General features: G+C 38.7%; 1 protein-coding gene across 4 annotated transcripts in view; it reads left to right on the top strand.

Annotated features, from left to right (window-relative positions):
• CDH2 (cadherin 2) overlaps positions 1-14,098 on the top strand; it is a 215,473-nt gene that overhangs the window by 25,333 nt on the left and 176,042 nt on the right. For all 4 annotated transcript variants that reach the window (XM_042910651.1, XM_042910655.1, XM_042910654.1 and 1 more), the window contains exon 2: positions 2,827-2,938. In XM_042910651.1, coding sequence (XP_042766585.1) covers positions 2,827-2,938 — 112 coding nt within the window. The remainder of the gene's footprint in view (positions 1-2,826; positions 2,939-14,098) is intronic.

Below are 14,098 nucleotides of genomic sequence, written 5' to 3'. Positions count from 1 at the left end.
AGGTTGCAGTTTCCCTCTAGTCTTTAGACTTTATTGATCTCTGGGTGTTTGTGTATATACCTGCCCACTGCCCTCACCCCAATGCCCATGTTGGAATGTGACCCCTATTTACTGCACATCGCCCATTGTCTGCCTCCGTCCTGCTGCCCCTACAGAGCTCTGTTCCTACCTACCCTACGTTGGAGCCCTGCCACGGCCTCCCTCTGCAGAAGCCTGGACTGGAGGTGAACAGGCCTACCTGTAACCCATCAGTGAGGCACAGATTTACAACACCTTGGTGCATTTTATATGGTGAACTGGAGTGTTCCCTTTAGTTGTTTTGGTTAACCCAAAGCAAAAGCTTTCACTTAATGAGTGCTGCCCTTTGCCAGGTCCAGTACAAGCGCTTGGATATTTCCAGAAGGCAAGAATGAAAATACCATCCAGTGTCCCTAACCTGATGGGTGTTGGAAGCTTGACTCCTGACTTCCACTTAGTCTTTAATGTTTTCTCTTTCTTAGTATGAAATATATAGAACATACGGGATAAGTAGGAGATAATATAATTTGCACCCATGTTCCTATGCATATCTCCACATCTTGCTCTATTTGATTTAAATTCTTTTTGAAAGAAATGAATTATTACAAATAAAATCAAAGCCACTTGTATGACGCTTCCTGACATCTTTCCTATCTCGCCCTCCCCTGGGTGGGGTAGCTGCTGTCCTCAGTTTGGTGTTACCACTACATTGTGTGTTTTATATTCCTGCTTGATGTATGTCAATAACTTCACATTATCTTTATATTAAACTTTATGTACAAAAATGGAGTCATCAATCATGCTTTAAACATTTTTTTTTTTTTTGCAAGATTCATGCTGCAGAGTGCTTTGTCTCCAGTCTGAGTTTGGAATGTTGCTTAAATAGATTTCTGAACTTACCTAAAAATAATAGTCATCCCTAGGTTGATTTATAATTAAGTTTCTCTTGCAGTCTTCCATGGATGTTAAAGAAACTGTTTGTTTGGAGATGTAACCCTGGGGATAAATGTAGCTCTAATTCTTCATTCTAATGCTGTTGCATGTTTTTTGTTTGTTTGTGTGTTTGTTTGTTTGTTTGTTTGGTAGTGGGAGAATTTTGATGGACGTTTAGTTAGTCTTTAGGTCCTGCTGTTACAACCGTGCTGCAGTGAACGTGTGAGCATTCCTGCACACATTGACTGGAGCACCCATAGGAAAGTTTCCATAGGAATATACTCACCGTGTAGGCAAGGATGTATCCACAGTCATCTCTACTAGAGTTTTCCAAGTTGTGCTCCGTGGTGTCTGTGCCAGCTTCCACTAATACGTGTGTGAGGGAGTTGGCTGCTCTGGGTCCTTGACTTGATACAGTCCTTTCTTGCACATGACAAACTGAAACTGCTAATTTGAAGGGTCTGAACTAATATCTCACTGTGGCTCCTAATACTTTTTTGCGATTAAATACTGTGCAATATTGAACAAGGTTCAAATTTACTTTTTGCTTTATTTTCCCAGATCTGAAAAGAGCAGTTTAAATATTAGATTAGTGTGGGTTTTTATGGCTTTCGTATTTGCAAAACTTCTCATGCATAATCCCGGTAGTCCTTTCATGGTGAGGCTGCGCTGTATTGCTTTGACAGCTGCTTTCAGGTCTCTCTCTTTCTGGGGCTTCCCTTCCTCCTTCCTCCCAATTTCTGATTCTCCTCACCAGTGCAGATTGCTCCTAATGCTAGCCTTGCCGATACTGCAGTCCCTCCCTCTGTCGGCTTCTGTAGGCTCTTCCTCCTCCTGCATTTGGATCCCCATCACTGCAGGGTGAAGTTTCCTATAATTAATGTCGACACTGCACAAGTGCTATTGAGCACCGTGATGATGTCAGTAGGGCTGGAAGACATAGTGAAGCTAACTTGAAGGGGTAAGTGGATAGAACTTGGTATGGTTGAGTTTTAGTCGTGTGGGTGGTTAAAGGTTATGTGATAACAGAGAGGAAGATGGCAAGAGAGACTTTCTAATTTTTTTAAAATTTTTTTAGAGTTTATTTATTTTGAGAGAAAGAGAGAGCACAAGTGGGGGAGGAGCAGAAAGAGAGAGAATCCCGCACTGTCAACACAGAGCCCAATGTGGGGCTCGAACTCATGAACTGTGAGATCATGACCTGAGACGAAACCAAGAGTCAGATGCTTAACCAACTGAGCCACTCAGGTGCCCTGAGACTTTCTAATTTTTAAGTATAAAAAGGAAACATAATTGTATTAATCTTTTTTTACATTTTTAATGTATCCTTGCCAAAGTAGAGAAATATATACTTTTGATTAGTTGTTTTTTTTTCCTTGGTGCAGAATACTCTATATCCTGCAGTATGTGGTAGTTTTGTTTTTTAATTATCAGAGTATATTGAAACAAACTTCATAGCCTGGGAATTTGATGAGGATATAAAAATCTATATACTTGAATATACATGTTTCTTGAAAAGTTAAGTTGGCGGTGGTGATTTGTGGAGCCTAAAAACTATTTGGCTGTCCCCTACCCCTGGTCCACTTGATAATTCTTCAGTCACAATGACCATTTTAATGGAAATGTGTGGTCTTTAGAAGAACCTAGAATGTGTATTATTTCGATTTTACTGGACAGGACAAGTGGGATTTGTTTCTTCTACTCCAGTTATCAAAAAGATTAACCCTTTGCCCTCTACATTCTAATTGTAACTGTTCGGAAACAAAGGGGTTGTTTGTACAAGATAGCTGAAAAATCGAGGCTTTATGCCAAGTGGAATGTTTCTCGGTTGAAGGAGGTAGCAATCATTGCACACATTTTTTTCTTGTGTTGCAGGCGTCTGTAGAGGCTTCTGGTGAAATCGCATTATGCAAGACTGGATTTCCTGAAGATGTTTACAGTGCAGTCTTATCGCAGGATGTGCATGAAGGACAGCCTCTTCTCAATGGTACTATCTTAAAAGATATATTTGTACATACAGTGTCTATGCTCTTGAAACAAATTAGCCATTAAAAAGTCTCTAAATCATCTCTACTGTATAACAAGTATGAATTTTTCACAATCACTATAATGAGACTGTAGGGACTTTATTTTAGGATTACAGAAGAGCTTATGAATCTCTTATGTACATAATTGGAAGGCTCCTAATCTCTTGAAAACTTCAGAATTCTTCCATTTTTAATTTATGGTAGAAACCATTATGCAATTAATTTTTAGGTTTTTCTGCACACATTTTACTTATGTTGAAGAATACTATTTGCCAAACATGTGATTCTAATAGAGATTCTTTACAGCAAAAAATCCACTTAATATTTTGAGTTAAAGAAATACATTGTTTGTAGAAATTACTGGATAGCTAATTTAGTTGTTAACATGTGAATTTCAAATATAGACACATCTCCTATTTAAATGTGGATCAAGTTCATTGTACTTATCATGACAGTAAGTCTAGATAAAATCCGAAATAAAACTTTGAGTATCATAAACAAACTTGAAAGCCCCCCTCTTTTTTTTAATCTCTAATTGAAAGCAAATACAATTTTGGTTAGTAGTATTTTCATGGACTTATTTATCATTACATAAAATGTCATTGAAATGTGAAAGCAAAAAGAATTGATTAGTAAGTTGTATTTGAATTGTAATTCCCCCACAAATCGTGCATATCTCTAAGGCTGTTTTAGAGAGCTCTTTTTAGAAAATCCGTGCAACCTCAGCTAATTAATTTACATAAGGCTGTACCACACAGCCTTAATTGAAGTGTCTCTGCAGCACTGACAAACCTTAGTGGTGTAATACTTAAGAATACCATAGACAGAGGACTTTGAAATGTAAATGGCCTCTTGGCTACTAAGGTTCTTTAGTGCAGATTATCGTTTTATTTTCATTTCTATTCTAATGTGATTTGCTCATACCTATGTGATCTTTCTGAAGTTGATTTTTTTTTTAAAGATGTCTTTCTGTTCTTGCCTTATTACCTGGTATTTTAATGAGTAAATGTTAAATTAGTCTGTCTCAACACCGAATTGCTCATCTAATGGGTAATGGTTGACATGTTAGAGGCTTAAGTCAAATCATAATTTTACTCACTATGAGTCTTGGAGTTCTTCCACACATTTGTCATTTTCTTTAAATCTTTGAATTGTTATGTGGTATCCTAGGACCTACGGGACCTGTAAATATTATTTGAATACTGAAAACAAAATGTGTTGATCACGCTTCTCTGGAATAATTCAGCCAGAGAATAAATACCAGTGGAATTTGCTGAATTTTTGCAATTTATTTCTGAGATTCATTTTTAAATGGATAATTCTTTCTATTTGTCTCTTTTCCTTAAAGCTTGCTGAAATTTGCTAGTTACAAATCAACACACGGTCTGTCGTTAGAAACCACTGATTTAAGATGAAGTACATTGGCACGTTGAATGGTTTTGAAAATGAAAGCCTGTTTTCTAATTATTAGATAATGCTGTTGAGGGTAGAAATTGGGCACAGTTGCCTGCCAGGGTCTTGTTAGTATAGCCTAGAAACTGGCTAGAGTTATGTGAAACATTGAAACTGCTTTTGACTTTGTGCTCTAGCCATCACTGAGACAAGCGTGTATCATGGTCTCTGATAGAACTTCTGTGCGTTGGTATGCCCAACTGTTACCGTTGTTATCTCTTAGCCTTTTTTAAAAAACTGTTTCTCTCATGCCATACCATTACCTTTTTCCTTGTCACTCATAATTAATGCTAAAGGACACCAGTGTCTGAAAGCTTAAAACAAAGTTCAAGATATTGATTAGTAGAAAGAATGTTTTTGGGTGAGGAAGAAAATTGACACAGGCTTTTGTGAAATATCCACTTTTTTTTTTTTTTTTTTTAACAAAAGTGCTGTCACCAGTGAAGTTTCCTTTGGAGAATTGTTATTTAGAAGAATTCTACATTTTTACCTTTTCTATCTTTTTGGATGTTTTAGTGGGATAATGATGGCAAGGTGCATCTATACACTGAACCTGAATACCATGCCATGGCCATGTTCATGAATTCTGTGCGCTGAAGTTCACTTACCTTACATTTACTAAATCTGAAAGGGATCTATTGCTCGGCCAACCAGAGTGATCCTTTTTGCCAGGTTTTGTGATTTATGATGTTTAAGGAAAAAAGCAATAGTCCATAAGATGCATGTAAACAGTTTTCTAAGGCATTTGCCTCCTGGCCAGTTCTACCATATTAAAGTTTACTTTAGAGTCTGAAAGCTTACAGAAATCTTAACTCCTGACTCTTGATGCCTCCTTTGATTTCTTATTGATGACATTTGGGGAGAGGGGAGCAATATGTAGAGTATGGTTTCATAGGATACATCCCTGACACACCAGACCTTGTACAAAAGTTTGACATTTTGGTGTAGAGGTGTCAAATGCTGATTATTTTTCAAACAATGAAACAGCATAATCTTTGTGAAAGTGCTTGGAAAACATGAAGCATTAGACGGAGATATAAGGTGGTATTAGTCACGTTAGTGAAGCTATGTAGAAGAAACATGACAATGTAAAAGCTGGGCTGTTGTGTGGAGAGCATTCTCTTCTCCCCATCTGCCTTTTGGGTTTTTGTTGTTGTTGTTGTTGTTGTTTTTGCTGTTGTGATGAACTTTATAGAAAGATTGCACCCAATGAACTAGTTGTTTCCCTCCAGTTTCTCTCCCGGTTGTCATTGACATGTTTTCTATAAAATCATGAAGAAGACAGATGTATTTTGTGATGAACCTTTACATTTCATGTTATACCCTGTTGACTATTTCCACTCTTTTGAAGATGGTTCAGTATTTAAAAAATGACCATATAGGCCTTTGTTCTATTTTGCTAGCAAAACCAGATTTTCCTTAACTGTGCCTCTATTTTTGCACTTACAGGTTGTTTCCAATTTTTCTCTCTTACATATAGTGCTGCTATGGAGATTCTTTTTTAGAGAACTTTGATTTTTCTTTAGGGATATTTTTTAGTGGGATTTATGCTCAAAAGTAGGATTACTAGGCCAAAGGGAATGTAGACTATTGACTTTTTTTTTCTTTTTACATTTTTGTAGGACTCTTCCTTCCAAGGCTAAAAGTATGTTAGTTCTTTGCTACAGCCTCATGACCATTTAATTTTATAATATTTTTCATATTTCTGTTTCCCCTCAAGTGAAGAACATTCCTTTTTTATCCTGTGGTATTCTCTGTGTTTGCCTTTGTAAATTAGGATCAATTTTAAAATGTTGAGGGACTCATTTTTACCTTGCATTTTCCTGTTCCATTTTAAAAGCATTTATTATCAACCTCCCTCATTTTACAGATAAGCAAATTGGAGCTCAGAGAGATTATAGGCTTTTCCTATGATTATACAGCTCTTTAGATGGTTAGCTGGAGATCTGGAATTAGAACCCAGGTTTCCTGATTCCTAATTTAATTCTGATGATGGCGATGATTAACAAACAAAGCAAAACATTATGGTATAACCCAGGAAACAATGAGAGCTAACAACAGCTCGCCTAACTGGCCAGGTGTCTTGTGACAAGTTTATCTTAGACCTGGTCTTCTTTATTTCCACTCGCCTCCGTGACTTACGTGTTACTAGACATATTTGGGAATTGGTGACTATAAGGCAAACAAAGCCCCCATAATTAAAAAATTCACTTCAGTTATTGTCACCATTGTCACCACCATATTGTCACCATTGTCACCATTGTCACCACCAATACATATTGGTATTTTGCACACACCTGTTTACGAGCAGAAAAATTTAGGGTTTTGGAAAATAATATTTAGTCTTTAATATTTAACTTCTCCTCCGCTGAACTAGAAAAATCTCTTGTGGTATCACATTACCCGGAAATAAAATAACTGCAATCATAAATTTTCATTTTGTCCCCAGCAGAGTATCTGACACTATGAAATAACCACCCCATGACATTACAGAGAGGAAGCAGGCTGTTTTTAGTATGGATGTCAAGAGTGATTTTCCTGTGTGTTGTGCATTGGTGGTCTGCATGTTTCGACATTTCACTAAGTAAACTCCTCCAACTCTGGTCAACATAAATAGCAACCTGCAATTACCGAGAATATTTTCAGTAATCCATTTATACTCACCAACTCTGGGCAGGACATGATGATTATTTTCAAGTGGAGGGAATTTGATTTAGATTAGTTTACTTACTGATTGAGGCTTATCTGCATTAACATGCTCTGAGGAAGCTGTAATGTATGGTATCTTTAGATAACGGTACTAAAATACTTTTTATTAGTTTAGCAGGGCTTTGCAACTGCACTACTCTTTTAATAACGTGAGTATTTTTGTATGATATGTGTTACTGAATGGGTAAGCCATCTTTATTTCAAGTAGTTTGCCGTGTTTGAGGCTTGTGTTGAATTGTTATGAAAACCTAGGCGCTGTTTTAATTTTTTTTTTAATTTTGGTACATATTTTTTTGTTATTGAATGTGAAGATGTTTTTAAATATTTGAAAGGTAGGCTTATAAATATCTTATTTATAAAGTGGACCAGTCCCTTGAACTTAGATTTCCAATGGTTGTGGGAAAAGGCACTAAGTACTGAGATTGTTCTCTGGGATATTATGATAAACTCCAAGGAGCTACAGATGAAATGCAGCCACGTAGATTGTTAGGGGTGGGGACCTTGTTTTAATACCATGTGGCGGTAATAAGATCAACGTAAGAACTAAGAAATTTCATCCTTGTCTTCATCATATCATTTGGACTTTATTTAATACTTGGAATTTTTAATATCCCTTTTGATGTATTTTAGATCCATCTTAATGTTATGCTGCAAACCAAGATAAGCCAGTTTGGGTGGTCACTTTTTGTTTTTTTTTTTTTAAATCCTTTACAGTTATTTATAATCTTCAGTAATTTAGAGTAGCTGAGGCCTACTGTCTCAAACTTGCAACTAGGACTGTGTTAAAGAAAGTAAGTCACAGTTCACATATGCAAACACGCTGGCAAGCAGGCACCCAAATGGTTTAAAATCTGTCGTCCTAGGAGCAGAGAGCCCCTTTCTCACTGTCCTTTTAGGCTCTTGAGTAAGCATCTAGAGAGGAGTAGAAAATATACATGAGAAATAAGTAAAATTTACTGTATGTTAGATGGTGTAAATGCTATGGAGAAAAATAATGCAGAGAAGGGAAATAGGGAGAATGTGTGGTTCTGCAGTTTAAATAGGGTGCTTAAGGGGAGGCATCACTGCATAGAAGATAGTTGAGTAAGAACTGTTGTTGGAGATGCTCCTAGAACTATAGCTATCTGGGAAAGAGCATTCAAACTAGAGCAAACATCAAGTGCAAAGGCCCTGAGGCAGGAGTGTTTTTAGAATGTTGGCGGAGCAGCGAGGAGCCTGTTGTGATCTGTTTGTGGAGAGAGGAAAGGACTGAGCAGTAGAAGGTGAGGTCAGAGGAGGTTAGACCAGGTATGGGTCACATTGGGTAGGGCCTTGTTGACCACTGTAAGGACTTTGGCTTTGACTATAAGGATATAAAAAACTATTGGCTTTTAGCCCAGGAAAGACATGATCTGACTGACAAAATAGCATCATTCTGGCTATTGTGCTGAGAAAAAACAAAGGGGATAGGTGGGAACAAGAAGACCACTTAGGAGACTAGTAATGTCAGTGAGAGAAGATGGTGTCTTGGACCAATGGGGTAGCACTGGAGTTAGGAGAAGGGGTTGGATTCTGAATATTTTTTTTTATTTTTTTTTATGTTTAATTTTTCAAAAATGTCTATTTTTGAGAGAGAGAGAGAGAGAGAGAGGGATAGAAAGAGCGTGAGCAGAGGAGGGACAGAGAGAGAGAGGGAGACATAGAATCTGAAGCAGGCTCCAGGCTCTGAGCTGTCAGCACAGAGCCCAATGCGGGGCTCAGACTCACAGACTGTTGAGATCATGACCTGAGCCGAAGTCAGATGTTTAAACAACTGAGCCACCCAGGCGCCCCCTGAATACCTTTTTTAAAATGTGTTTTTATTTATTATTTTGAGAGTGAGAGTGAAAGAGCACATGCGAGCGAGGGAACGGACACAGAGAGAGGAGAGACAGAATCCTGAACAGGCTCCATGGAGCTCAATGCAGGGCTCCATTCCATGGCCTGAGCTGAAATCAAGAGTCAGACACTTAACCGACTGAGCCACCCAGTGTCCCTCAGATTCTGAATATTTTTAAAAATAATTTATTGGTGTGAAATTAATATAAACTAAAATTAGCCATTTTATTTATTTTTATTTTCATTTATTTATTTATTTATTTATTTATTTATTTATACATACATACATACATTTATTTATTTTTGAGAGACAGAGAGAGACAGAGCGTGAGCAGGGGAGGGGCAGAGAGAGAGGGAGACACAGAATCAGAAGCAGGTTCCAGGCTCCGAGCTGTCAGCACAGAGCCCGACACGGGGCCAGAACCCACGAACCGCGAGATCATGACCTGAGCCGACGTCAGATGCTCAACCGACTGAGCCACCCAGGCGCCCCTAAAATTAGCCATTTTAAAGCGAATCATTTAATGGAACTTAATACATTACAATGTTTTGCAGCCACCACCTGTGTCTAGTTCCAAATCATTTTCATCACTCCAAAGTAAAACCCCTTATCCATGAAGCATTTTCTCCCAACAACTTCCTCCCTGACCCAGTTCCTTAAACCTTTTGTTATCTGGCTTTTTTCACGTAGTGTAATGTTTTGGAGGTTCATCCACAACACAGCATGTGTCAGTAGGACTTCCTTATTATGGCCAAATAGTACTCTCTTATATGTATGTATGTACGTGTATGATTTACAGTCTGTCTCTAAACTACGTAACTATTTACTCATTCATTAGTTGGGCTTTTGGGATGTTTTCACCTCTTGGCTATTGTGATTAGAGCTAGTGTGAGTATGTGTATACATATGGGGTTTTTTTGTTTGTTTTGTTTTGTTTTGAGTACCTGTTTTCAGTTCTTTGGGGTATATACCTGGGAGTGGAATTGAAGGGTTATATGGTAATTCTGTGTTTAACTTTTTGGGGAACTGCCAAACTATTTTGCATAGCACCTGCACCATTTTGCATGGCCACTAGCAAATACACCAGGATTCTGGGTTTTGTACATCCTTACCAAAACTTCTTATTTTCCATTTGTTTCGACTGTAGCCATCCTAGTGGGCGTGAAGCGGTACCTCTTTCTGATTTTGATTTGCATTTCCCTAAGGACTGCTGATGTTGAGCTCCTTTTCGTGGGTATCATTTGGGTGTGTTCTTTGGAGGAATGTCTATTCAAGTCCTTTGCCCATTTTCAAATTGGATTGTTTTCTGTCTTTGAGTTGTCAGAGTTCTTTATATATTCTGGATACTAGACCCTCAATAGATACATGATTTGCAAGTATTTTCTCCCATTCTCTAGGTTTTTTCACTTTCTTGATAATGTCCTTTTATGCACAGAAGTGTTTAACTTTAATGAAGTCCATTTTTTTTTCTCTTGTTGCTCTTGCTTTTTGTGTCATTTCTTAAGAATCCACTGCAAAATCCAAGGTCATAAAGATTTGCTCCCGTGTTTTTTTCTAAGATTTTTATGGTCTTAGCTCTTACGTTCATGTCATTGACCCATTTTGCGTTAATTTTTGTATGTGGTGTGAGATTAGAAGTCCTAGTTTATTTGGATCTCTTTTGGAACTCTTGCCAGTAGAGCTGGCAAGAGTTGATGGCTTGGGTGAGTGGTGGGGAAACAGAGTCAAGGATGACTCTGTGATATTTTGTCTGAACCCTGGGAAGGATGTTAGCCACTGTGATGGGGAAGATCAGGAATTTGGTTTGAATCTGTGGAGATGAATGTCAGAGATGTCAGGGGGATATTTAGATGTAGGTTTGGGGTTCAGTGGAGTTAGCTAGGCTGCAGCATGGGGAGTCCTAAGTGTGTAAATGGTAAGTAGAGCCAAGACCCAGGCTGAACTCACTAAGGATCCCCGTGTGAGGAGGAGAAAACCAAGGAAAGTAAAGAAATGGTTTCATATCAAGAATTTGAGCACTCCAGTGTTAGGAAGTCAGGATGAAGAGGCAGAGTGGAGACTGAGAGTGACCAGGGAGGTAGGATAAAAATCAGGGAGGTGTGGTGTCATGTGAGGCACGTGAGGAAATGTTTTAAAGGGAGGGCTTGATCATCTGCGTCTGATGCTACTGTGAAGGATCAACTTGGATGAGGACTGAGAATTCACCATTGGTTCTGCAACATGGAGTAACTGGGGTCTTCAATTTGGGCGTGGTCAACAGTCAGGTGGAGGCAGGATGCTGGATACAGATTGAGTTTTCCTTTAAAAGGAAGAAGAGAAGTTGGGTGGTGGTTGGAGAAAAAAGCAGGGTCAACCGAGGATATTCTTTTTACAGAAGGGAGTGACAGGTTTGCAAAGGGACAGCACAGACTCCAGTAGTGAGGGGAATGGCGATGGTGCAGAAGAGAGGAGCTAATTGCTAGGACAATGTCACGGAGCAGACGAGAGAAATGAGATCAAGTGGGACTTAGAAACCTGTGTTGATGACGAGCTCCACAGATGTTTTTATGTACCTGCATTTGGGAACCACTCTAACACATTCTGTTGAGTCACTCCTAAAATGGTTTAAAATCCTTCATTTCAGCTTGATGATTTCATGTCAGCAGAAGGCTTGCTCTACAGAAATGGCAGATAGGATAAAAATGAAACCCTTGTGGTGTTCGATGATGTAAACAGTGTTTTCATTGCTGTAGCATCCTTGACAGATGGTTATCCAGTTTCTGCAAGAATACCACTGCTGCTCCCTCCCCCCCACATGAGGAGGAGATCACTCCCTTACAAAGTCTGCTCTGTCTTTGGAGAGCTCTAACTGTTAAAAAGTGGTTTCTTAAAAAGTTTAACTGGAGCATATGTTCCTAAAATTTTTACCCACTGGTGCCTGTCTCATCTTTTGGCATCATACAGACCAGCAAGTGTATTCTCTTATGCTCCCAGGTCATTTATTTCATCTTTTTTTTTCATTCAATGAGTATTTTTGCACATTTGTCATCTGTCAGGCCCTTTTCAAGGATCAAGCAGCAGTGGTCAACAAGACAGGAGAAATCCCTATAATCCGAACTTAACACGTAGAGATGCTTCACGTATCTAAACACAATCACCTTGGTTCCTTAGATCTTCTCTGCCACAGGCTGAACATCAGATGGTTTCCTCAGTGGTGCTCAAGCATCCTGGTCTACTTGTTCTTTTCAATAGAGGAAACTGAACTCAGATCTTCCGTGCCCTGCCCTGTCTTCCTGCCTTTGATGTGGATGCGGCCCTTCCAGTGCAGCCCAAGGTGGCCTTGGCATTGTTTCCTGCTGCATCGTTCTGTTGGCCCCTGTTAAGCCTGTGGTTAACTAAAACTCTGGGGTGTTTTTCAGATGAACTGCTTACCATCTTGCACTTGTAAAAATTGATTTTTGCACTCAAATGTTAGACCTATAAGTTGATTCTTTTTTCAAAAAAGCCCTCGTTTCAACATCATCTGGAGACCCCACTGGCAACCCAAACACATAGTAGCCTCAGAAATCAATGCCAGTACTTACTTTAAATCCTCATCTGAACAAAGGGTGTACAGTAACATCTACAAGTTTTTAGGTGACATATGCTGCCAGATCGATGGAGTAAACCGTACCCCCCGCCCCCCCACACACTTTAAATTGTTAAATGACCAAAAAGTGGTTGATGAGTTTCAGCCTACAGCAACTTCAAGAGACATGTTAAGACTATAGTTCAGTTCATGGCCTATAATTTTCTTAAATAAGATTTCTTAACATCAGGCAATGGAGAAAAGACCTATTGCAGATGTATGAAGGTATAAATAACAAGGGATTTAGATCATCCCAGTTACTGCTTCAGATTCCTGCAGAAAAATGAATTTCATTAACTTTAACAAAAAAGTAAAAAATCATCTGTTTTCAAGAATGCATATATCTTTTAAAGCATATCTAAGTTGTTACAAAGTCTCTACTTCACCTTGAGAATTTTTATGTCAGTCAATGATTGTCCCCTAAACTTCTAGAACATAGAACAAAGGTGAATCCATTATGATGAATCCATTACATTTTCAAATTGAGGATTTTGTTTGTTTTTGTTTTTTTGCTTTTGGTAGGGGAGGCCTTCAATAACTTTATATTTTGAATCCTGTCTCTGCAGGAATTTAAAGTTTGCTTCTTTAACTGTTCCTTGTTGAATCTTTCATAGATCACTCTGGTTGGGATTTGCCCACTTGTAAGGGAAAGTCACTGTCACCTTGACCTATTATTTTTTCTTCTTCAATGTGGATGAGGTTCGTTTCATGGGTACTTTACTGTCGTTCTGAAAAAAAATTTCTTTTAGTGTTTTTTTTCCCAAGTGGAATCATCTTTGATGCTAATATTCAATATCTGAGCTGTACCAAGAATGAAATTGAGGGGAGCCTGGGTGGTTCAGTTGGTTGAGCGTCTGACTTCAGCTCAGGTCATGATTTCACGGTTTGTGAGTTCAAGCCCCACATCGGGCTCTCTGCTGTCAGGGCAGAGCCCACTTTGGATACTCTGTCCCCTTCTCTCTCTCTCCCTCTCTCTCAGCCCCTCCCCCACTCATGCTCTGTCTCTCAAAACTAAATAAATATTAAAAAAAGAAAAAGAATGAAATTGAGAATGCCAGCCACTTGAAGATGTGTGTCCTTACACCTGGACATACATGCCCGGTGCCTCCCTGTAGGAGCAGATCGTACTTTAGGACAGTGCATCATTTCAACTCATTTTGAGATTTCCGGTAGTATGAGGGAGTATCCTTTTAACAATTGAACTCATCAGATTTTAATCACGTTGCCTATTAAATTGACTGTGACATGCTTCTCTCCTATTTATATGCTTTTATTGTTTCCAATTTAACTTTTGTTCCTAGTGTCTATATTCAAATGTACAGGAAATAACTCTTCCAGAGTGCCCTTGTTTTAACTTTTTTTTTTAAAGCCAGTATCCTTGGTTTTCACATTTTGGGGTGCTTGAGAGTTGCCCTGAGGGGAGCTTGTTGAAGTACAGATTCCTGAGACCTACCCCAGACTTTAAGGTCTCAGTCCTAAGAACATGCATTGCTA

This window comes from Panthera leo, chromosome D3 (assembly GCF_018350215.1).
Source record: "Panthera leo isolate Ple1 chromosome D3, P.leo_Ple1_pat1.1, whole genome shotgun sequence".
Taxonomy (NCBI): Eukaryota; Metazoa; Chordata; class Mammalia; order Carnivora; family Felidae; genus Panthera; species Panthera leo.
This window is presented reverse-complemented; position numbering and strand designations above follow the sequence as displayed.